Source organism: Plectropomus leopardus, chromosome 13 (genome assembly GCF_026936395.1).
Source record: "Plectropomus leopardus strain MGB_pleo_1.0 chromosome 13, ASM2693639v1, whole genome shotgun sequence".
NCBI lineage: Eukaryota > Metazoa > Chordata > Actinopteri > Perciformes > Serranidae > Plectropomus > Plectropomus leopardus.
In genome coordinates, this window is record NC_142188.1 from 8,697,766 (window position 1) to 8,715,508 (window position 17,743).

Below are 17,743 nucleotides of genomic sequence, written 5' to 3' on the forward strand. Positions count from 1 at the left end.
CGCTGGAGGGATCATATATCTCGTCTGGCTTGGGAACGCCTCGGGGGCCTCAAGAGGAGCTGGAAAGCCTTGCTGGTAGGAAGGATGTCTTGAGTGCTTTGCTCAGACTGCTTCCCCTGCTAAGCAGGCTCCTTATAAGCGGATGACAAAGGATGGATGGATGGGTTATCACTACCTTTGTGTCATGCACACTGTGCTACTTGCAGCTATGAGAGACAGGGGGAGACAGAGAAAAGAGAATAGAGCCAAATGAGAAACTCCACCCTACAGTGGATGGGGTGGAGTTTGGAGGAGGAGCCTCATATCAGTCCAGAGCACAGAGAGTACCTACTGTAGTGCAAGAGACAGAGGGGGAGAGAAGGAAATCTTCACAGAGCAGACAAAAGCGCTGGACTTTGTTTACCTCTTCTGCTTCAGTTTCCTCTCGGACCAGGCGGATTATTCAAGCGCTCCTCCCGCGGAAACTTTTGGATTTATTTCACTTTTGACATTTCCCCCTATTTTTAAATTAATGCTTTGCTTATTTTGGACCTGTGGATCCTATTTGGACTCGAATTGATATTATTTAGACGTATTTCTATTTCAGCCAACTTGTCATCTTGTGATTTTCGGGGCCAGTGGTGATGTCCCGCCACTGACATGCACCATCCGTCCAGGTGAGAGGGGGCAGAGGTGTGTGGGCTGTTGTTGTTTTTAACGATTACTTTACAAATTCCAGTTTCCATCCGACAGGCATGTCAGCTGTCACGCTGCAAACAGCCGCTATGTGTAATTACTGTGTTTTTAAAATATAGGAAATCGAAAATAGCCTTTATTTTCATTATAATGCTCTCCCCTTTGTATAATATGACTGTCTTTGCCATGCGTAAAAGTGACTTTAAACAGAATTTAAATCTCTTTACCTTTTAACTTTTTTTCCAATGTGATAATTCTGCAAGTATGAGACAAAGGCTTCCTTTCCCTACTTAATGAAAGTTTTTTTTGTTTATATAGGAGGGATTTTAGGAGTACAGTGCGTAATTGAGTTTTGCAGTGGTCCTCTGATTTTGCCGGTAAGTTTGGCGACTCAGCGCACCGGCTTCGATTCCTTTTATCAACTCCATAACCAATTAGTCGTGCGTAAACAGCATTTCACTCTTTAATAACGACCATATTGGGTTAATATGACAAGCTTTGTGTGTCAGTGTGGTTCGCCTTGTCTTGCATTTTATTTATTAAAGTTTTTAGACACTATACATATTTTTAAATAATTTAAAGACTTGTGCGACGATGTGTTTTCCAATGATGAATAGATGAGAGACTGTCTGCTTTGTTATGATCGAGGTCACCGAGTTCAGCCGGTTTAGCACTCAATGACAATTGATGAATTCATGTGAGATCTTCAAGACTAGTTCACCTGCAGTTTTCTGGTATTAACTTTTGTTATAATCGGCAATTGTCAGAATATAAATTATCATTTTAACACTCTTATTCCCATGTTTATGAAACCCGGTACATGTGGCGCGGTGCCTGTGGGAGGCGCACATGCACCACTTGGTTTTGACTTAAAGCTACAAATATAGACACAATAATCTAGCAGACTCACGCCGTTCACGTGACAATCAGCTGCTCAATTATTTCAATATCCGTGTGTTAATAGTAAAGTGAAACCTTATCTTCAGTCTGAAATGTTAGTTTTTCCTGTGAGAATAGGCCGGTCTGTCGCCCACGGAAACACACAAACTGCAGCCCTCATCATGTAGTGTTATGACTGTGCAGTCGTGCAGCTGAACGGATCTAGTTAAACATTTGACACTTTGACACCTGATTAAATGCCTTGTTTGTAATTTTTCTGGTACATGTTTTGCGGATTCCCTCATATCGCCTCTGTTTGTTTTTCCCTTCTGGCGACCGCCGGTTGTTTTTAGTGCCATTTCTCTACGTGCCGCCTGACACGCTCAGTACTCTCCTCGTAACGCTCGGATCTGCATCGAAACCCGCAGGGAAAGTTTACATTCTCATACAGCTGGAGAACAGACGTGCGTCCAGTTAAAGCGCGGTTTTTCATGCTTTTTCTCAGTGCGTAATAATGCGTAAAAAGCAAAATGATGACTATTTTCACCAAAGGTGCGTAAAAGTGTGTTTGTCGGCACATGGAGAGTTGGTTCTAAAAAGCAGTTGGTTTTTATTTTAGGTCATTTTGGCACAGAAGTAGGTCATTGCCGCTGGGAATCCCTGCGCTCTGGAAGCTGTAGTTTAGTCTGGACAAACAGGAAGCGACGCATCAACATATTTTGATGAGTTTCTTTTATTAGAATGTCACGTTGAGAGTTTTGGAGGTAAAACTGAAAATGACAAAGATTTTTTGTTCTCGAGGCAAATCATTAAATAAAGGGACTTTACAAAAGTAATATGTGCATAATTTTACATTGACTCAATAAATCCGTCATCAATAAATTGAATTGTCCGATCAAAATGGAACATTGCTTAAGTTGATTTACTCAGGAAAATTAGTTTTCCAGGCAGACTGTGGTCCGCTGAGACAGATTTCTTTCAGGCTGTTAATATGTGACGCAGTTGAAGTTACTCCAGCCGCTTCCTTCATGCCCGCTTATTTTCCCTCGCAAGTCAAACAAAGATCTGCTGCAATCAGCAACTTCTGTCAAACAATGGAGACGCACCGGGCGGACAGTTTGGGCAAAAAACCCGAGCTACCGCCTGAGCGGGGACTTATTCACGGCACAGCAACCAGTCAAAGACGTACTACTCAACTCCAAACCCCGCTGTGGTCACCAGCTGCAGTGGCACGTGATCTAGTTTCATAAAATATATTTTAAAAATTGGCTTGTTTATTGTTGGCACGCCTGCGTCTGTGCACCAGTCACAGCTTTTCCATGTGAAATAAATCTGATTTAAATTACAGAAAACCCACAGTTCTAAAGAAAAAACATGAATGCGAGGTCCAGCCATGACGCAGCAGTGCGCTGCCTCATATCCAGCTGTTGTTCCAGATGCAGCAGAGACGCGAGACTGTAGGCAGAGTGATGAAAGCCCAGACTGACGGTGCCGCTCTGTTCATCCAACAGACCACCAAAACGGTTCGATGGCTCGACCGCAGTAAAAACAACACAAGGGAGCGGAGGAGACCCACCATCTGTCGCTGGAGAGTCAGCGCAAACCTCCCGTTCAAACGACGGCGGCGAGCAGAGCTTTGGCCACCGCGATTCCATCGGAGGAGGAGAACCAGACTCGCCGTCTTGGTGCAGAACCAAAGCCAACTCCCCTGTCGACAGCCTCGGCGTGTATCAGACGAGGACTATATTCCTCCTCCCTCGCCGCGCCTCCAGTGGATATTTCTCCTCTGACGGCGACTCGCAGCCGAGCTCCCCGCTCTCCCCGAGGCCCGGGACGGCTGACAGAGCCACGCAGACTCCGAGCCCCGCCGGCCAGGTGATGAATCACGCCGTACAGCGCATGGCTGGGGCGCACGGCGGAGGACCGGGGACGCACCAGCTGCACGGTGAGATCAGGCACTTTGCATATAACCGATGATTAACCGCTAACATCTCTCATTACAAAGTTTTCTGACAAGTGATGGGGTGATAAATTTAGCGGCGCGTTAAAACAGTTACACTAAGTTTCCATCATTGCAGTGCGCATGTTTTACTCTTAAAAAAGCACCTGTCTTTGTCTTGTTGCTGTTGCAAAGTGATAAAATAATACATCCAGTCTCAAAAATGAGTCATTCTTGCAAACAAGTAATGCTGAACCAACTTTTCACCTACTAATTTTTGTCATCCACTATCCAGTAATTTTAAGAAGGCGATTCCCTGCAGACTGTGAAGTGTTGCATGAATTCACGCCCTGCTACTATGTTAAGAAATACAGTAATTTTTATGTGTTAAAGTCACTGGCCTGAATACAAGCTGCTCTGAGTGTTTTCACCATGAAATTTATCTGCTGCTGGTGTGTGGGTGTACAGCGAAATATGAAACCAGATATGAGGCCAGCACTGACTCCCTGAAGCTTCCTTTAGCAAAGATTTGAGGGTTTTGGGCGGGTAGAGTTGAATGTTAACAATGAAAGTAAAAAAAAAAAAAAAAAGATGAACAAAAACATACTCAGGATGTTTTTGTACTCCCCCTTTTCTCCCACTAGGTCTTACTCATGAGTTTTTTCCACTACGAGTATCTTGCTGCATTTCATGAGTAATTCAGCCTCGTATTTTTTTCACATTCTGATTTATTGACTAATACCCGGAGCACCTTACTCCACTGGCTCTTAGAGGGGAATCCGACAAATTCAGGCTGAAACATGCTGATTCGAAACACATTAATGTGACCGTTCTGTGCTGCCAAACCCATTTCTGTGTATTCCTGCTTTCACTCCATTGTAGTATTACTCCTTTTCCTGTTGAGTAATGTCTACTACATTTTAACTCATCAGAAATTATTGACTTTTTCATTCCAATCAAACTTTTTTACTTCCAATCATAAAAAAAAATGATTGGAATAAAACATTGCGGACAAGTTGCTAAGTCCTTATAAATTAACTCCTCAAATAATCATTTTCATCTTTTCTTTCTGACTTGAGAACATGTAGTCTCTCGGACTCAGACAAACACACAATGGCACTCTGTGATAGAGTGCAATGACAATAGTATTTCTTGTTAGTTTTGTTTGGCATCACCCACTTTGTGAATGAGTTTGTCTCAGGCGTCTCAGCACGCTTTGTTGGACCTGCCGATGTTGAATTTGCTGCCTTGGATTCACACTGTTCATTGAGTCTTGCTGAGTCAGATTTATGGGAAGGAAGACGGGTCTTAACTTCAGGCCACGCCCAGTTTCTGTGTGTGTGTACCACAGACTGTAATACAAAGACTTTCTTTGATCGTGATGCCCAACATTTGTATGTGACATTGGGTCTCATGACAAAAATGAACAGACTCATACGAAATGGGTCCAGCACAGGCTGAATGCACATCGGCAGGTCTGCGTTATGTATGTGTAGAGCATGAAATGTTTGTATTCTCCCTGTGCTGCACTATGATAAACTATGATAAACTCGTCATATTTCACGCTTGCACCTGGATGCCGTTTCACTCTCCTTTCATCCAAATCGTGTTCATCACATGTTGTTACATCATGCCGCTTTGTCAACGCACTTCCACGTCTACATATCAGGTATCCTTCTGCGTCTGTTGTGGGATGCCACTGCCGAGGAGATGATGCTACATGTGGTTATGTATAGACGACACAAATACATGGCAACCGATGCTGGGATGTCAACAAACGCACCTGCTGCCACGGATGGTTAGATTGAGGCAAAAAGGGCACATGGGGAGGTGTAGAAAAGAATACATCACATTCAGACAGGAAGGAAGCACCGGATCTCACAAAGTCCAGGCGTTTGTTGGACCCATCCACCTCCCCTCCTGCCCAATAGGAACCTTTGTGCTCCTTGTATTACATCGTTATCGTCAGCGTTTCAACCTGACACTATAATTTGGCGAATCATTTGGACGCGACAGGTTCTGTTCAGCCACATTGTCAGCTGATGCTGCCTGGTGGTGTATCATACAGTCGCGAAAGGTGGCTTATTGCGTCGCGATCTTATGCTGAAATCACTGCAAAAGTGGTGGTATTTGATCACTTTGGATTGAGAACGGGCTACTTCTTCCTTCCTCTTCTTTGGAGTTCTTGTACTCACACAACTGAAGTGACGTCCAGTTACTACTTTTACCAACAGCAGAACACAATGGAAACAACAACAACAAACACGTGTGTTTTTGCAACTTTACTGTATTGGATCCTTACAATTCCCGTAATATCTGCTGCCTTTGATACAATACACAGCTCCACTTGCTCACCAAAGCAGCTACAGTCTGTTTTCCTCTTTGCCCATCAGACGCACAGCAGCCTTCAGTGTTGGTAGTGATGATCATGACGTGTAACGAATCAGATAGTGTCGTGAGAGGGACACTTAGTGATCCTACTGATGATTTTTCAGGCGCCACAAATAAATCACTGTATGGGAAACAGTGTGAAACTGAAGCACTTAAAAAAAGTTTGTGATGAGCTACTACAACAGTCAGACTTACAATGGACAGACTTTGAAAAAAGAGGAAGAAAAAATGATGCAACAGAATCACACAATTACTCAAAGCAAAAAAATAGCAAAATTAAGAACCTTGTCTTTGTCTATTTAGTTGTTTCTCGGGACAACTCGGTTCACTTGTAACATTCATTTGTGGCAAATGCATGGAGGGAACTCTACATTATCTCTGTCTTTGTGTCCTTGACAGTTTTATTTTTTTCTCAGTAGGTTCTGTGGTGCCTATGCTATTCAGAAAGAAATTGGGTTAGTTTCAGTTTCATAAGTTTGCAAGCCTAAAGATTAAAGCCTAATTCAGTGAAAAAAACACACCACACACACATTCCTCTTCTTTTTAAAACATGGTACATTACCAACAATGCAACTTGACCATCAACAGCAGAGATGAGACGTAGGCTACGAAGGTTTGATAAACCCACTCATTTCTAACTTCGCACCTACAGATTTTTTATCAACCTTGTGGATGCAACTGATGCTGACTCAAGTGCTCAAGCTCAAGTCACTTTGAGCAGTTTATCAGGGTTTGCACAGCTCTTCAAGAAGTATCAGTTGAAGAGTAAGCATTGACATGAGTTGTCAGTTGAAGTTCTGTAGGTTTGAGCTGACAATCACTTCTCACAGCCTTGATCCTGTTTTTGTTTCTGCTGTTTATTTAGATACAAAAACAGAACAAGACACGTGTTTGCAAGTTGCCTGTCTCGTTGCTTGGTAACAAACAAAACTGTTGGATGAGACTCAGATTTGGGGCAATAAACAACAACTAACAGTGTAAATCCCCTAACAGTATTGGTGCAGTGGATGACAATTATGTAATGACATTGTTGTCTTATCCTAATAAGATTTTACTTAATTTGATTTTCCCAGAATCTCTAAATTGAGCTGTCAATTCAATTCAGATGCAGAAACTCACAGGCTGCGCTTTTCTGTGAATACCCCAGCTTAAACTACAATCGTAACTATCTGCGTTTGTATTTTATTTTTCACAAGGATAGTGGTGTTTTGTGAGTGAAGAAGTTATCTCCGGATGCTCAAATGAAACTTCCTTATTGTAACTTCTGTACGTGTGGCTCTGCCTTTTATAATAGCAGTGATTAGCTCCCCTGATTGCCTTGTGTCTCTTTTATTCTCTCTCTTGTGTCACTGCAGCCAAACAGACAAGACACCAGTCAAAACAGACCAGTGTGTGTGCGTCGTTCATTAAGTACATAATCAAAATAGACCTCAGTGTGTGTGTGTAGCAGTCAAAATAGGCCTGGAGGTCTTTTGTAAGATGCAGACAGAAACCTTTCGCCTCTCATTCAGTCTGTTACGTCCATCAGATAGCACAGATAGAAGATAAACACACACACACACACACACACACACACATATCACATCGTATTCAGTGCACAAAAAAAGTTTGAGTTATCAGGGACTCTGGCCTGTTTTGGTGTTAGAGAGTGAGATAGAAGGCTTAAGGAGGATCAGTTTATCATCTTGTTGTCGCTCACTGACAGTCTGATTACAACTATCCTATCACAACACTCCTCCTGGTGCAGCAGGAAGATGATACCTACAGTCAGGTTGCTTCAGTCTGAGCCAGAGTCAGTCACTTTGAGGTATTGTTTTATGTTAACACAGTTTAAATATAACACAACCTCCGCGCTGATTACACAAAGATAGTTTTTGCCTGCAACTTCGATTAAAAATGTAAACTTTAGACATATTTAAAAAGCTCACTTAGTTGGCTAATAATTGACTGTGTTAAGTGGGAGTTTTTCATTGTACATATTGTTTGAATCAAGACTCTTTTCAGCTGAAAATTCAGTTACATTGAAGACACTCTTGTGTGTCTCGTTGGCACAGTCAGCAGCTGATGAATTGATAAGAACGCAGCCTTGGCCATATCCGTCTCTTAAATATTGGAGGATGTGAGAAATATTAAGTCTGGGTTTCATAACAGCATTCATGAGTCATAAGTGGCAATTGTTAAGAGGTCAGAGACTTTCAGTCGTACTGTCGTTCAGACAAAATATAACAGATTAACCACAAACACACACACGTGTTCGTTCAGCTGGTCAGGTGGTGGACGGGTTGTTCTTTACATCTTTGTTATGATGCCAGGAAGACGCACACATTGAATGTTGTGACTGTTTTCCATGGAAATAAGTTGTTTAAACATTATGGTATCTCCTCATCTGTCGAAACAATTTGTCACAGTAAGCATATAAATAACAACATCTTTGTGTGTCTTTTGTCGTTGTTTTTTAATCTCACATCAATAAGTCATCTGATTTACATCTCCTCTGTGATTTTCAGTGCAGCATTGTGAGAATGCATCTTTTATAACATCAAATAAACTCAACTGGGTCAAAACTAACCAAGTCCCTGCTCTGATATTGTGAAACATCCACTTTCCAAATCACACTCTTCTCATCTGCTTCTTTTTTTGTTCATGTTTTCCTCTTTGTTATTCTCTTATCTCAGAATGTCACTGCTGATGGGATTATACGCGATTTTTTTTTTTTTTTTTAATTTCTGTAATTATTATGCTGTTATGTTGCATCCATGTGTTGGCCGTAAAGCTTGACACGCGTGTCACATGTGAAGGTTTGCATGTAACTGTTTTAAATTGTGCCATCCGCTTTTCTGTTGCATGGCTTCATTGTTTGTCATAAGATTAAAAATGAAACTAAGACAAACTTCAGTGGTCACAGTCTGACCTGCAGGTGCTGGTGATGCTGTGTGGCCCCAAATGACTGTATTCTACTGCATTCTACTATTAGTACTATCTACTATCTACTATTAGTATTCTACTATTCTACTGTATTCTACTGCATTCACTGAGTGAATGCTGTTTTTTCTGTTGATGTTACCAGTCATATTTTAAATATCTTAGTGCTGGGGTTTCACAGTGTTTTCGTGCCCTAACCTCCAACCACATAAAAGCTTCTGACTCTTGTTTGACTACATTTCGTCACACTTCACATAAATAAAACATGTTTACATACAATTGTTTAAATACAATTAGTCAAACACGCATTTTATGTTTTTGTGTACTGGAAAAATGTGTGCACTAAAGCTGCAGCACAGGGAGTTATTTTTTTATAATGTGTAATACATGTAGTGCATGCTTGTGTGTTTATAGAAGAAAAGTGGGCATGTTTTTTTCCTCTCTGTTTCAGGACAATCTCCCGGCCCCTCTAGCACGCGGCGACGAAACGCAGCAGGGGACATGCAGATGGAGGCAATCGGTCGAGAGCTTCGACGCATTGGGGATGACTACAATAGAGAGCTTCTGCTCAGGGTTAGTGATCACAGATACTCTGTGTGTGTGTGTGTGTGTGTCTGTGTCTGGGTGTCTGGGAGAGGGGATCTGGGTATTAAGAGTAACCACCAGCGATGGAGCCCTTGAGCAAAATGTTGAATGCTCAACAGCTGCAGAAGAGCAGCTGATTGGCAGACAGAAGTAGAGTGTGGTTAGCTACCAGATGAAAATTACTTTTATCAATTTAATACAATTTTGTGGTTTTTGTTGTTATTATAGGGGTGGGTTATATTAGTTAAGGTTTTTAAGCTGTGGCCGAAGGATCATGTTTTGGGTGTTTTTCCATCCATCCAAATTCCAACGAATGGAATATCTCAAGAATACCCCGAGGGAATTTCCTCAAATTTGTTACCAGCATCCACTTGGGCTCGAGGATGACCTGATAACATTTTTGTGGTCAAAGGTCACTGCGTTCAAAAAACAGTTTTTTGGCCATAACCCAAGAATAAATAAACTAACTATGACAAAATTTCACACAAATGTCTTATAGGATGAAATAATGAAGTGATTTTATATCCAAGAGGTCAAAGGCTAAAATTAATGTGATGATATAATGTTCTGCAAAAACACTTTTCTAGCCATTATTGAATGTCTTGGAGACACAATGGTCAGATTCTGGATTTGTGACACTAATCTTGAGTATCCATCTTGAATTTGTGTTGATTGTGGGTCATCTGTGCTGCCGGGTTAAAAGATGTGTGTGAAGCATTCACATTTTAAAATTTGCAGCTTCTTTGCAGCCATATTTAAAGCATTGTCTACTGTCATGGCTACACATGAGTCCTGCAGCTTGATCGAATAGCAAAAGCATACAAGCGCAAGGTGGTAATTCTAGTTTTGTTGGAGTCCCATCAAAATGTGTCTGTGTAAAATCAGTTTCTGTTTAGTGATAAATGTCCCAATCCTAACTATTCAGTTACATCCTCATTTGACATTTTTGATTAGTCTGTGCTTATCAAATGACTGCAGTCTGTGTTACAGAAATTTAAACAAACTCTAAATCAAAGTCAAACTTGCGGCTTCTTAACTGTGTGAAAATGAAGTGGGATGCTGTTGAAAATTAGCAATCTGTTTAGCAGAGCAAGACATGAAAGGGGGTTAAGTCATGACTACATGTTGCCTTTGGTGACCTGAGGCAGCCTGTGACCAGCTGGTTATTTCCATTACGCTCGGGGTGAGAACAACAAAATAACTTTTGATCAGAAAATAGCCAAGCAGTCAGCCTGGAGCTGCAGAAAATGCAGATGCCACAGTAACCACTGCTGTTAAAAAACAAAAACCTCAGTACAACAAAAACATGAAAACAGCCATATGACCCTTCAAAAGTGGAGGGGCAGAAGATGGACTTGTTGCGCACAGTGGGGGGAAAAGCAGCTGCAGTCTCCTTTATAAGGCCTTCAGCCAGTTTCCAACAGTGGGAAAGAAAGAAAAACAAAAGTTAGTGGTACAACCTGGGTGTTTAAATGTGGTGAGACCAGAGGAGGTCATTGGCTGTGCTCATTATAACAGTGGAGCTTATTTGCTGAACTCCATGTAGCAGAAGTTTACCTGATTTTTTTTCTTGGCTGGCTGACTAAGGTTCTGATGTACATGGAGGTGTTTGTGAATGTTGACTCTTTCCTGGTGGATGAAAACTCCTGTAATGGATGTGACTGTATATGGATATTATTGTTATATGGCATTAGTTGTAGTTGAAAATAAGTTGTCAATTAGGTTGAATAAATTGCACAGGAAATGCAAAAGCCTTTATTGAAAGCATTTTCTGTGGAGTTTTTGAGCATGAGTATGCTTTTTATAAGTAGGTCCCCATTATGTTTGTAAGCAAAATGATACACATTCTTGCCACTGGTTTCACACTGTTTTGCTTATTGAGAATTGGTGGCAATAACATGCAAAGAAGCTTTTTAATGTGCCAGCAAATGTAGGTGAACAAGAAGACTGCAAGTTAGCTGGTGCTGGGTAAAAGATGAGATAATTCTATATTCGTCCCATGGCGGGGAAATTTGCGACATTACTACGTGTTACCTTTAAGGTGTTACCCAGTACCTAAACTTCTTCAGTCAAACGGTACTTGCAGCGGATCCTTTTTGTGCCGGGAGTCTAGTCCTGCACCATTCTGACTCCCTGCTGGATCAGCACACTTTCTGCGGCTGCTGCTCCATAGCTGCTCTCTTTCCAGCAACGGTCAGTTCAAGGCTGCCAGGTTAGCATGAGCTAACACAGTGGTAACAGCTAACATTCAACACCAAGCCACTGGATAGTCCCAACAAAGCCACCCTGACAAACTGCTTGACTCTGCCGTTAAACTTGTTAATGATAGGTAGCTGTGTGTTGCTTATAGTTAGCCCTGCCGCCGTGTGTGCAGCAGCTACAACCTATACAGTCTGTGGTATTGACAGTTGGCAGTTCAGCGTGCTGAGATGCCACCAAAACATTTGAAAATATTGCTTCACACCAGTACTTTCACAATTTGGGTATAAAATAAATTTCCCTATTGGTATTGGTATTTCTCTGCTAGTGGATACTGCTGTTGGTATGGATATTCATATTGGTATCAATGTTTTAAACAATACCCAGCCCTAAAATCAAAAAATATGGACGTAAACTTGGTGTCATATAACAATCAAGTTTTATGAGGAGGGAAACAACATGTGAATTAGACCTTAAGTAGAGATACAGTTCGTTTTGGTGAAAAAGACTAAAGGTAGACATAACTTTTTTGTAAGAAAACTCTGCATGGCTTGATTTTTCCCCCATAGCCGTGTGCCTCTTTTTTAACACACTTTTTTGCTTTCACAGATTTGAGTGAATATGTGACGAGTATTTGGAAAGATGGATGAGTAATCCAGCTTGGTTAATCAGCTCTAATTACGTTATGAAATGGCGGTTGCAGTAGTCTGAATGTTGCCTCACTGAAGAGATAATCACATTATTGCAGAGAAAATAAATCCTCTGAATGATGGAGTGTGCCCGTCAGTCAGTCACACAGGGTGTGTTGTAAAGTTGCTCCAATAAGAGTTCATTTCCTCTTGGCTTCGGTTTCCTTGGCAACATTTCTGCATGTTGCATCATTGCAATTTTATTTACTCCACTATCAAAGAGCTGACTGGAGCTTTAGGAAGCAAGAGGAGGAAGGAAAAAAAACTACTCTGGTTTGAATTCACTTTAATCTCATCAGAGAAATGGATTAAAAAATAAAAGTCAAGAACAAGCATGACAGGACTGTTAGATCCCAGCAAAGAGCTTAAAATGCTCCCTCAGTGTCAAAAGCTTTGCAGCGATAAGACTGCAACTCTCCAGCCGAGCAGTCTGATTAGCCAAATGTCCTTCTCCTGCTGTGTTTAACCTTCTGGGTACTAATGAGCATCAAAAAGAAAAAAAACAGTTAACCCTTTGTGCCCTCGTGCTCCTACAACCCCTTAAGGGATGTTATTTGAGTGCACTTGTGGTTCCAGCAATCATCACATCGCTCTCAAGCCCATCATTACCAGAGCTGGGTTACTCATCCATCTTTCATGTTTTTGGTTTTGATCAATTACTGTATTTACCTGCCCTGTGGATGATCAAATATACTGTCAACATGCTCCTTGAAGATTTCACCAAGTTAAGGCACAGAAGTCTGGGAAAACGGTGAATTAAATGGCTGACAGCAGTATCACTCAGTGAATCCCACGGCCTGGGATACGGTGTGTGCCAAGAGTCATGCGAGGCAGCTTGGACTTGAACTGCAGAGGAAAACAGACGGAGGTTGGAGAAATATGTGAGAGCATGATGATTCAACACCTAGTCACACTACCGGAAAGGCAGGAAGACAAGAGATGTGTGTGCTTTTGCATGCGTCTTAGTGGCCAGCCTTTTGTGAACTTGGGTATGGAATCATCTAGAAAGTGTCAGCATGTGTGTTTGTTCACGCTGTAGAACAATGAGGAGGCAGAGAAAAGAGGAAGGAGGAGGCTGGTTCCCTGTTCTCTTGCCAGGTGTTGCTGTGGACAAGCGCACATGCCTGGTTGCACATGATTTCATAACCACAGAAGCATAAGACGTTTTTCAGGTTTTTCAGATTTCAGATACTTAATTATAAGCATGAGCGAAAGAAAATGCTTGCTGCTGAAACAAAGAAAGCTAAGGATGCACGGGTGATCAAATAAATTGTTGAACACTCTAAATCCCAGTATAAGCATGATTGCTCAAAATGAACATGTGAATAAAGAAATAAGGGCCAAATCCTTGGACACCACATCAGATATCTGGGTTTGAAGTCCCCACAGTGGTTAAACACAGCTGTGTTCACTGATGGGAAACTGGTGAGGGATCATGCATTTGTCAGTCTACTGGTGAGTCCAAGCATGCTTCTGGTGCCTGCTGGGAAGGGGTGGGATCTTGCAAGGAGGGCTTGGGTGGGGTAGTATTATTTGCTGCCGTAGCTCACAGTGGAGCCACAGAGGAGGGGAGTTGAACAGATGATTGTAGTTAGTTCATTTACCATTTACCATCATCCTTGCTGTTGTTTGCAGGTAAGCACTGACTGTCATCCTCTTTGATGAAGGAAGCATTTTATTCTCTGATTTCTTACATCCTCAAGAACCTGAACACTTAAAGAACATGAACGCTATGCCTACTTGCCAGTGGTGAACCAGCTATTCAGTGGTCCCATGAGTGTGAGTGTTTCAAAAACTGAGTAGCAGAAGAATATGTGTGTGAATGGGTGGATGTGACTCATAGTGTGAAAGCGCTTTGAGTGGTCAAGCACTACACAAGTGGAAGTCCACTTACTTTTCCATTATCATTCACCAATCATGTTTGAGCAGCAGGATCAGCCTGTGTGGAGAGGTGGAAAGCATTGGCCAAAATGCAACCTTAAACCTATCAGCTATTGTGTTACAATGAGTTAGCTCTGTATAGGCCTTTTCCTTATCTTTATCTGCAATAATATGCAGGTATCTGTTTAGCCGAAATGACTGGCACATGGAAGAGAAAGTCTTAGCCCTAATATCCGTTGGCTACACCAGATCTCTTCAAGAGTTGGTCTCCAAAGGCTTATCGTCATGAGACGATAATAGCCAATGGGTTACAAGATTACTCCACAGCCTGACTCCAGGCTATGGTTTCTTTGTCTCCAGGCAACTCTTTGAGCTTTTCTAAACAATTACTGGAGTCTTTGTGAGTCATCATGTCTGGTCTCTCACCAGAAACCAGTTTGCCTTGAAAAGTGACCCCTACCAGAAGCTTCGATCAATCCCAGACACATTTGAGGGATTATATCTCCTGACTCAAATTGCAGAATTGAAAGAACTGAGAGGAACTTCAGGAAGATTTTGAGCACAAAGAAATTCCAAGTTCACAGCAATGCCATAAACTTCACACTCTCATCAAGCAAGCCCAGCAGGATTGGTGAATCACCATGAATCATATCTGGCTCCAGTCCAGCAAGGCTGGACGTGGGTGAATTTGGTGTGATTCAGGAATCTGGCATGGCTGCCTTCTGCTCACCAACGTCTGGAACTTGGAGCAGTGATTCCCAACATTTTTACCAGTGACAACTTGAAACGAAACAACATTTTCTTGCAACCTCTTTGTTGCATGCATCTACCAGTTATGACCAGTTCAGCTGAAGAGAAATTTTTTCCACTCATACTTTTTTTATTTTAATACATTGTAGAGGCAATATTCAAAGCAATTTAATAGAAAAACGGCAAGAACATATTTAAAACATAACAAAGAGAAAAAACAATTGTGCAACATGGATTGTCATTTGGTAAAGACAGTCATGGTCCCCAGAACAAAAAAATTACTGACTTAGGTGAGCCCCAGACTTTTCCTCTAGTGCCACCATCAGATTGACATTTATGGTCTTGAGTGACATGTTTGAATAACAATTGAATGGATTGCCATGAAAGTTGGTAAAACCAATCATGGTTGCCAGAGGATGAATACTACTGAGTTCATTTATCCCTCAACTTTTCTTCTAGTGCAACCATGACATTGACATTTGGGCTTTAATGAAATGTCTTGACAACTTTTGGATGAATTGCATTAAAGTTTTGGACAGATAATAATGGTGCCCAGAGGATGAATCCTGACTTTGTTGATCCCCTTGCTTTTCTTATTTTGCCATCACCAGGCTGATACTTGGTTTTGAGTGCAATGCCTCAATAGTTTTTGGATGTATTAACATGAAACTTTGTAAAGATGTTCATGGCCCCCAGAGGATGACATCTGACTTTGTTGATCCTAGCTTTTCTTATTGTGCCACCACCAGGTTGACATTTTTGTTTTTTGGTGAAATGTCTTGACAACTGTCCGATGAAGTGCTGTAAAATTTAGTACAGATATTCATGCCACCCAGAGGATTGATCTTTCTGACTCTGGTGATCCCCTGACTCTTCTTCAAGTGCCACTGTGATTAGTTTTGAGTGAAATGTCTCAAAAACTATTGAATGGCTGGCTAGGAAATTTTGTAGAAACGTGCATGGTCCCCTCAGGATAAATTAAAGCTACTTAAGTCATCCTTTAACTTTAAATCTGGTGCTACCATCTGTTCAAAAACAAAAATATCCAATACTTTGGTTTATGCCTTTAAGTTTTCAACAGTGCCATGGACATTGTAGCCGTCATTAGATAAGCCCAGCTGTACAGGGAGGCAAACTTAAAACTGAATAAATCATTATAGCTCTAACTTTGAAAAGCTGAACGTGATGATATTGTATCTGTAAATATATCGCCCAGCTTAGGGGCATATTTTAGCATAGCATGACAAGTTCTCACATTATCACCAACTTAACATCACATTACTGTTGAATACTAGGCTGCCTGTGTTGCCACTGTTGACAGAAGAGCTTTATTCCATTTCATTGCCTGGAGGCGTGGGCCAAGAGCTGCATCACTTCAGGCTATAGAGCCTCTTACATGACTCACATCATCTGAGAGTACACTCACACACAAACACGCAGGTGTCTCAGCTCATTTTATTGCCTGCAGAATTGGCAAAGCAAGTTTTAAGAATACTTTTACATACAAACCACATTCAGCTGATTAATTATTCGTCATGTAGATGTAGAGCGGTGTGTAATCACCAATATGTTTTTTTTCTGTCTCCCTTTTGTCCTTGTTTAATCCAGCCCCTGGAATCCCCCCCCCTTTCAGTTAAACATTTACACAATGTGTGCGTGATTATGTGTGCGTGTTTGTTTTCAAACATCTGTAATCGTGCTCAGTGTGCTTTGTGTGTGTGTGTGGTGTGGCAGTGTAGTGTCCGTGACAGTGTGGATTCATTATGGCTCAGCCCTGTGGTTAAAGAACTCTCAGGGAGCAAAGCACAAGGTCTAATTATCCTGCCAAAACACACACACGCACACACACACACATTCAAATACTGGCACACTGAAACACATTCAAACTACACACTCAAACAAACTCCAGCACACACTCTGTCATCTTTCAGTAGGAGGTAAAACCCTTTGTCCTGAAGACAGAAATAACTCAGAGGAACATTGTTGACCAGTCGGGTGTCACTGGCTGGCTGCTTGTGTTTTTGTTTGTGTGTCTTTGGGTGTGCATGAAAGACAAAGAGCGGGAGAAACACAGCATTTTAATTTTAACCCTTGTTTAACCATGACTTAAGTGTGCATTGCTGTTCAGTAGAATGCAGGATTAAACACTGGGTTATTAGTATTATCCTGTTAAAAGCCTGCTGAAGGATTGTTTTTGTTGAATGCCTTTTTTATTTTAGTATCACTGCATTTTTTGTGAGCTTTGTGATGACTCTATATTGCACAAAGAATAACATTGAGCATTGAACCTCCTAAGCTCTACTTTACTCACAATATGTGATCACAGGGAAGCGAAAAGTAACATTAAAGTAATGTTATGAAGCTCTTAAAACAGCAGTTACAGTGATGTGGACATGAGGAAAATGAAAATTACAGGATATTGCATGAAATCTGGTTCTGGTTAAATTAGGAAAACCTTTTGGTTGTAATGAAATAACTGCCTCTGTCAGAGAAGCTCCTCTCTGCCCTTCAGTGTGTCCCTCTAGTTACTACTTTCTGTTGAGCTGGTGAGATTTCCCTCACTTTTCATACATAAAGCAATCAGCTATGACAACAGTAAGCCTCTCCGTTGCTCCAGTGTATCCAACAGATATCTGGGCCAAGACTTCCTCTTCCGTGTGCCAGTCATTTATGGTTATATTTAGAAACTATTACCGCATAAGAATGCAGATAATTTTACAAGAAAAAGAAAAGCTAATATAAAGCTCAATCATCATCAGACGACAGCCAGTAGGTTTGAAAGTTGCATTTCGGCAAATGTACACAGAAAGCAGAACACTTCGAATACCAAAAC

The 17,743-nt window shown here is 41.4% G+C and overlaps 1 protein-coding gene across 4 annotated transcripts in view; it reads left to right on the plus strand.

Moving 5' to 3' along the window:
• bcl2l11 (BCL2 like 11) overlaps window positions 1-17,743 on the plus strand; it is a 58,174-nt gene that overhangs the window by 25,472 nt on the left and 14,959 nt on the right. Inside the window, exons 1-3 of one of the 4 annotated variants that reach the window (XM_042502792.2) lie at window positions 309-656; window positions 3,066-3,499; window positions 9,258-9,379. In XM_042502792.2, the coding sequence (XP_042358726.1) occupies window positions 640-656; window positions 3,066-3,499; window positions 9,258-9,379 (573 nt within the window). In that variant the 5' untranslated portion in view covers window positions 309-639. Of the gene's footprint in view, window positions 1-308; window positions 657-1,088; window positions 2,107-3,065; window positions 3,500-9,257; window positions 9,380-17,743 lie in introns of those variants that run through there. The other 3 variants (XM_088086391.1, XM_088086392.1, XM_088086393.1) reach the window with 3 other exon arrangements.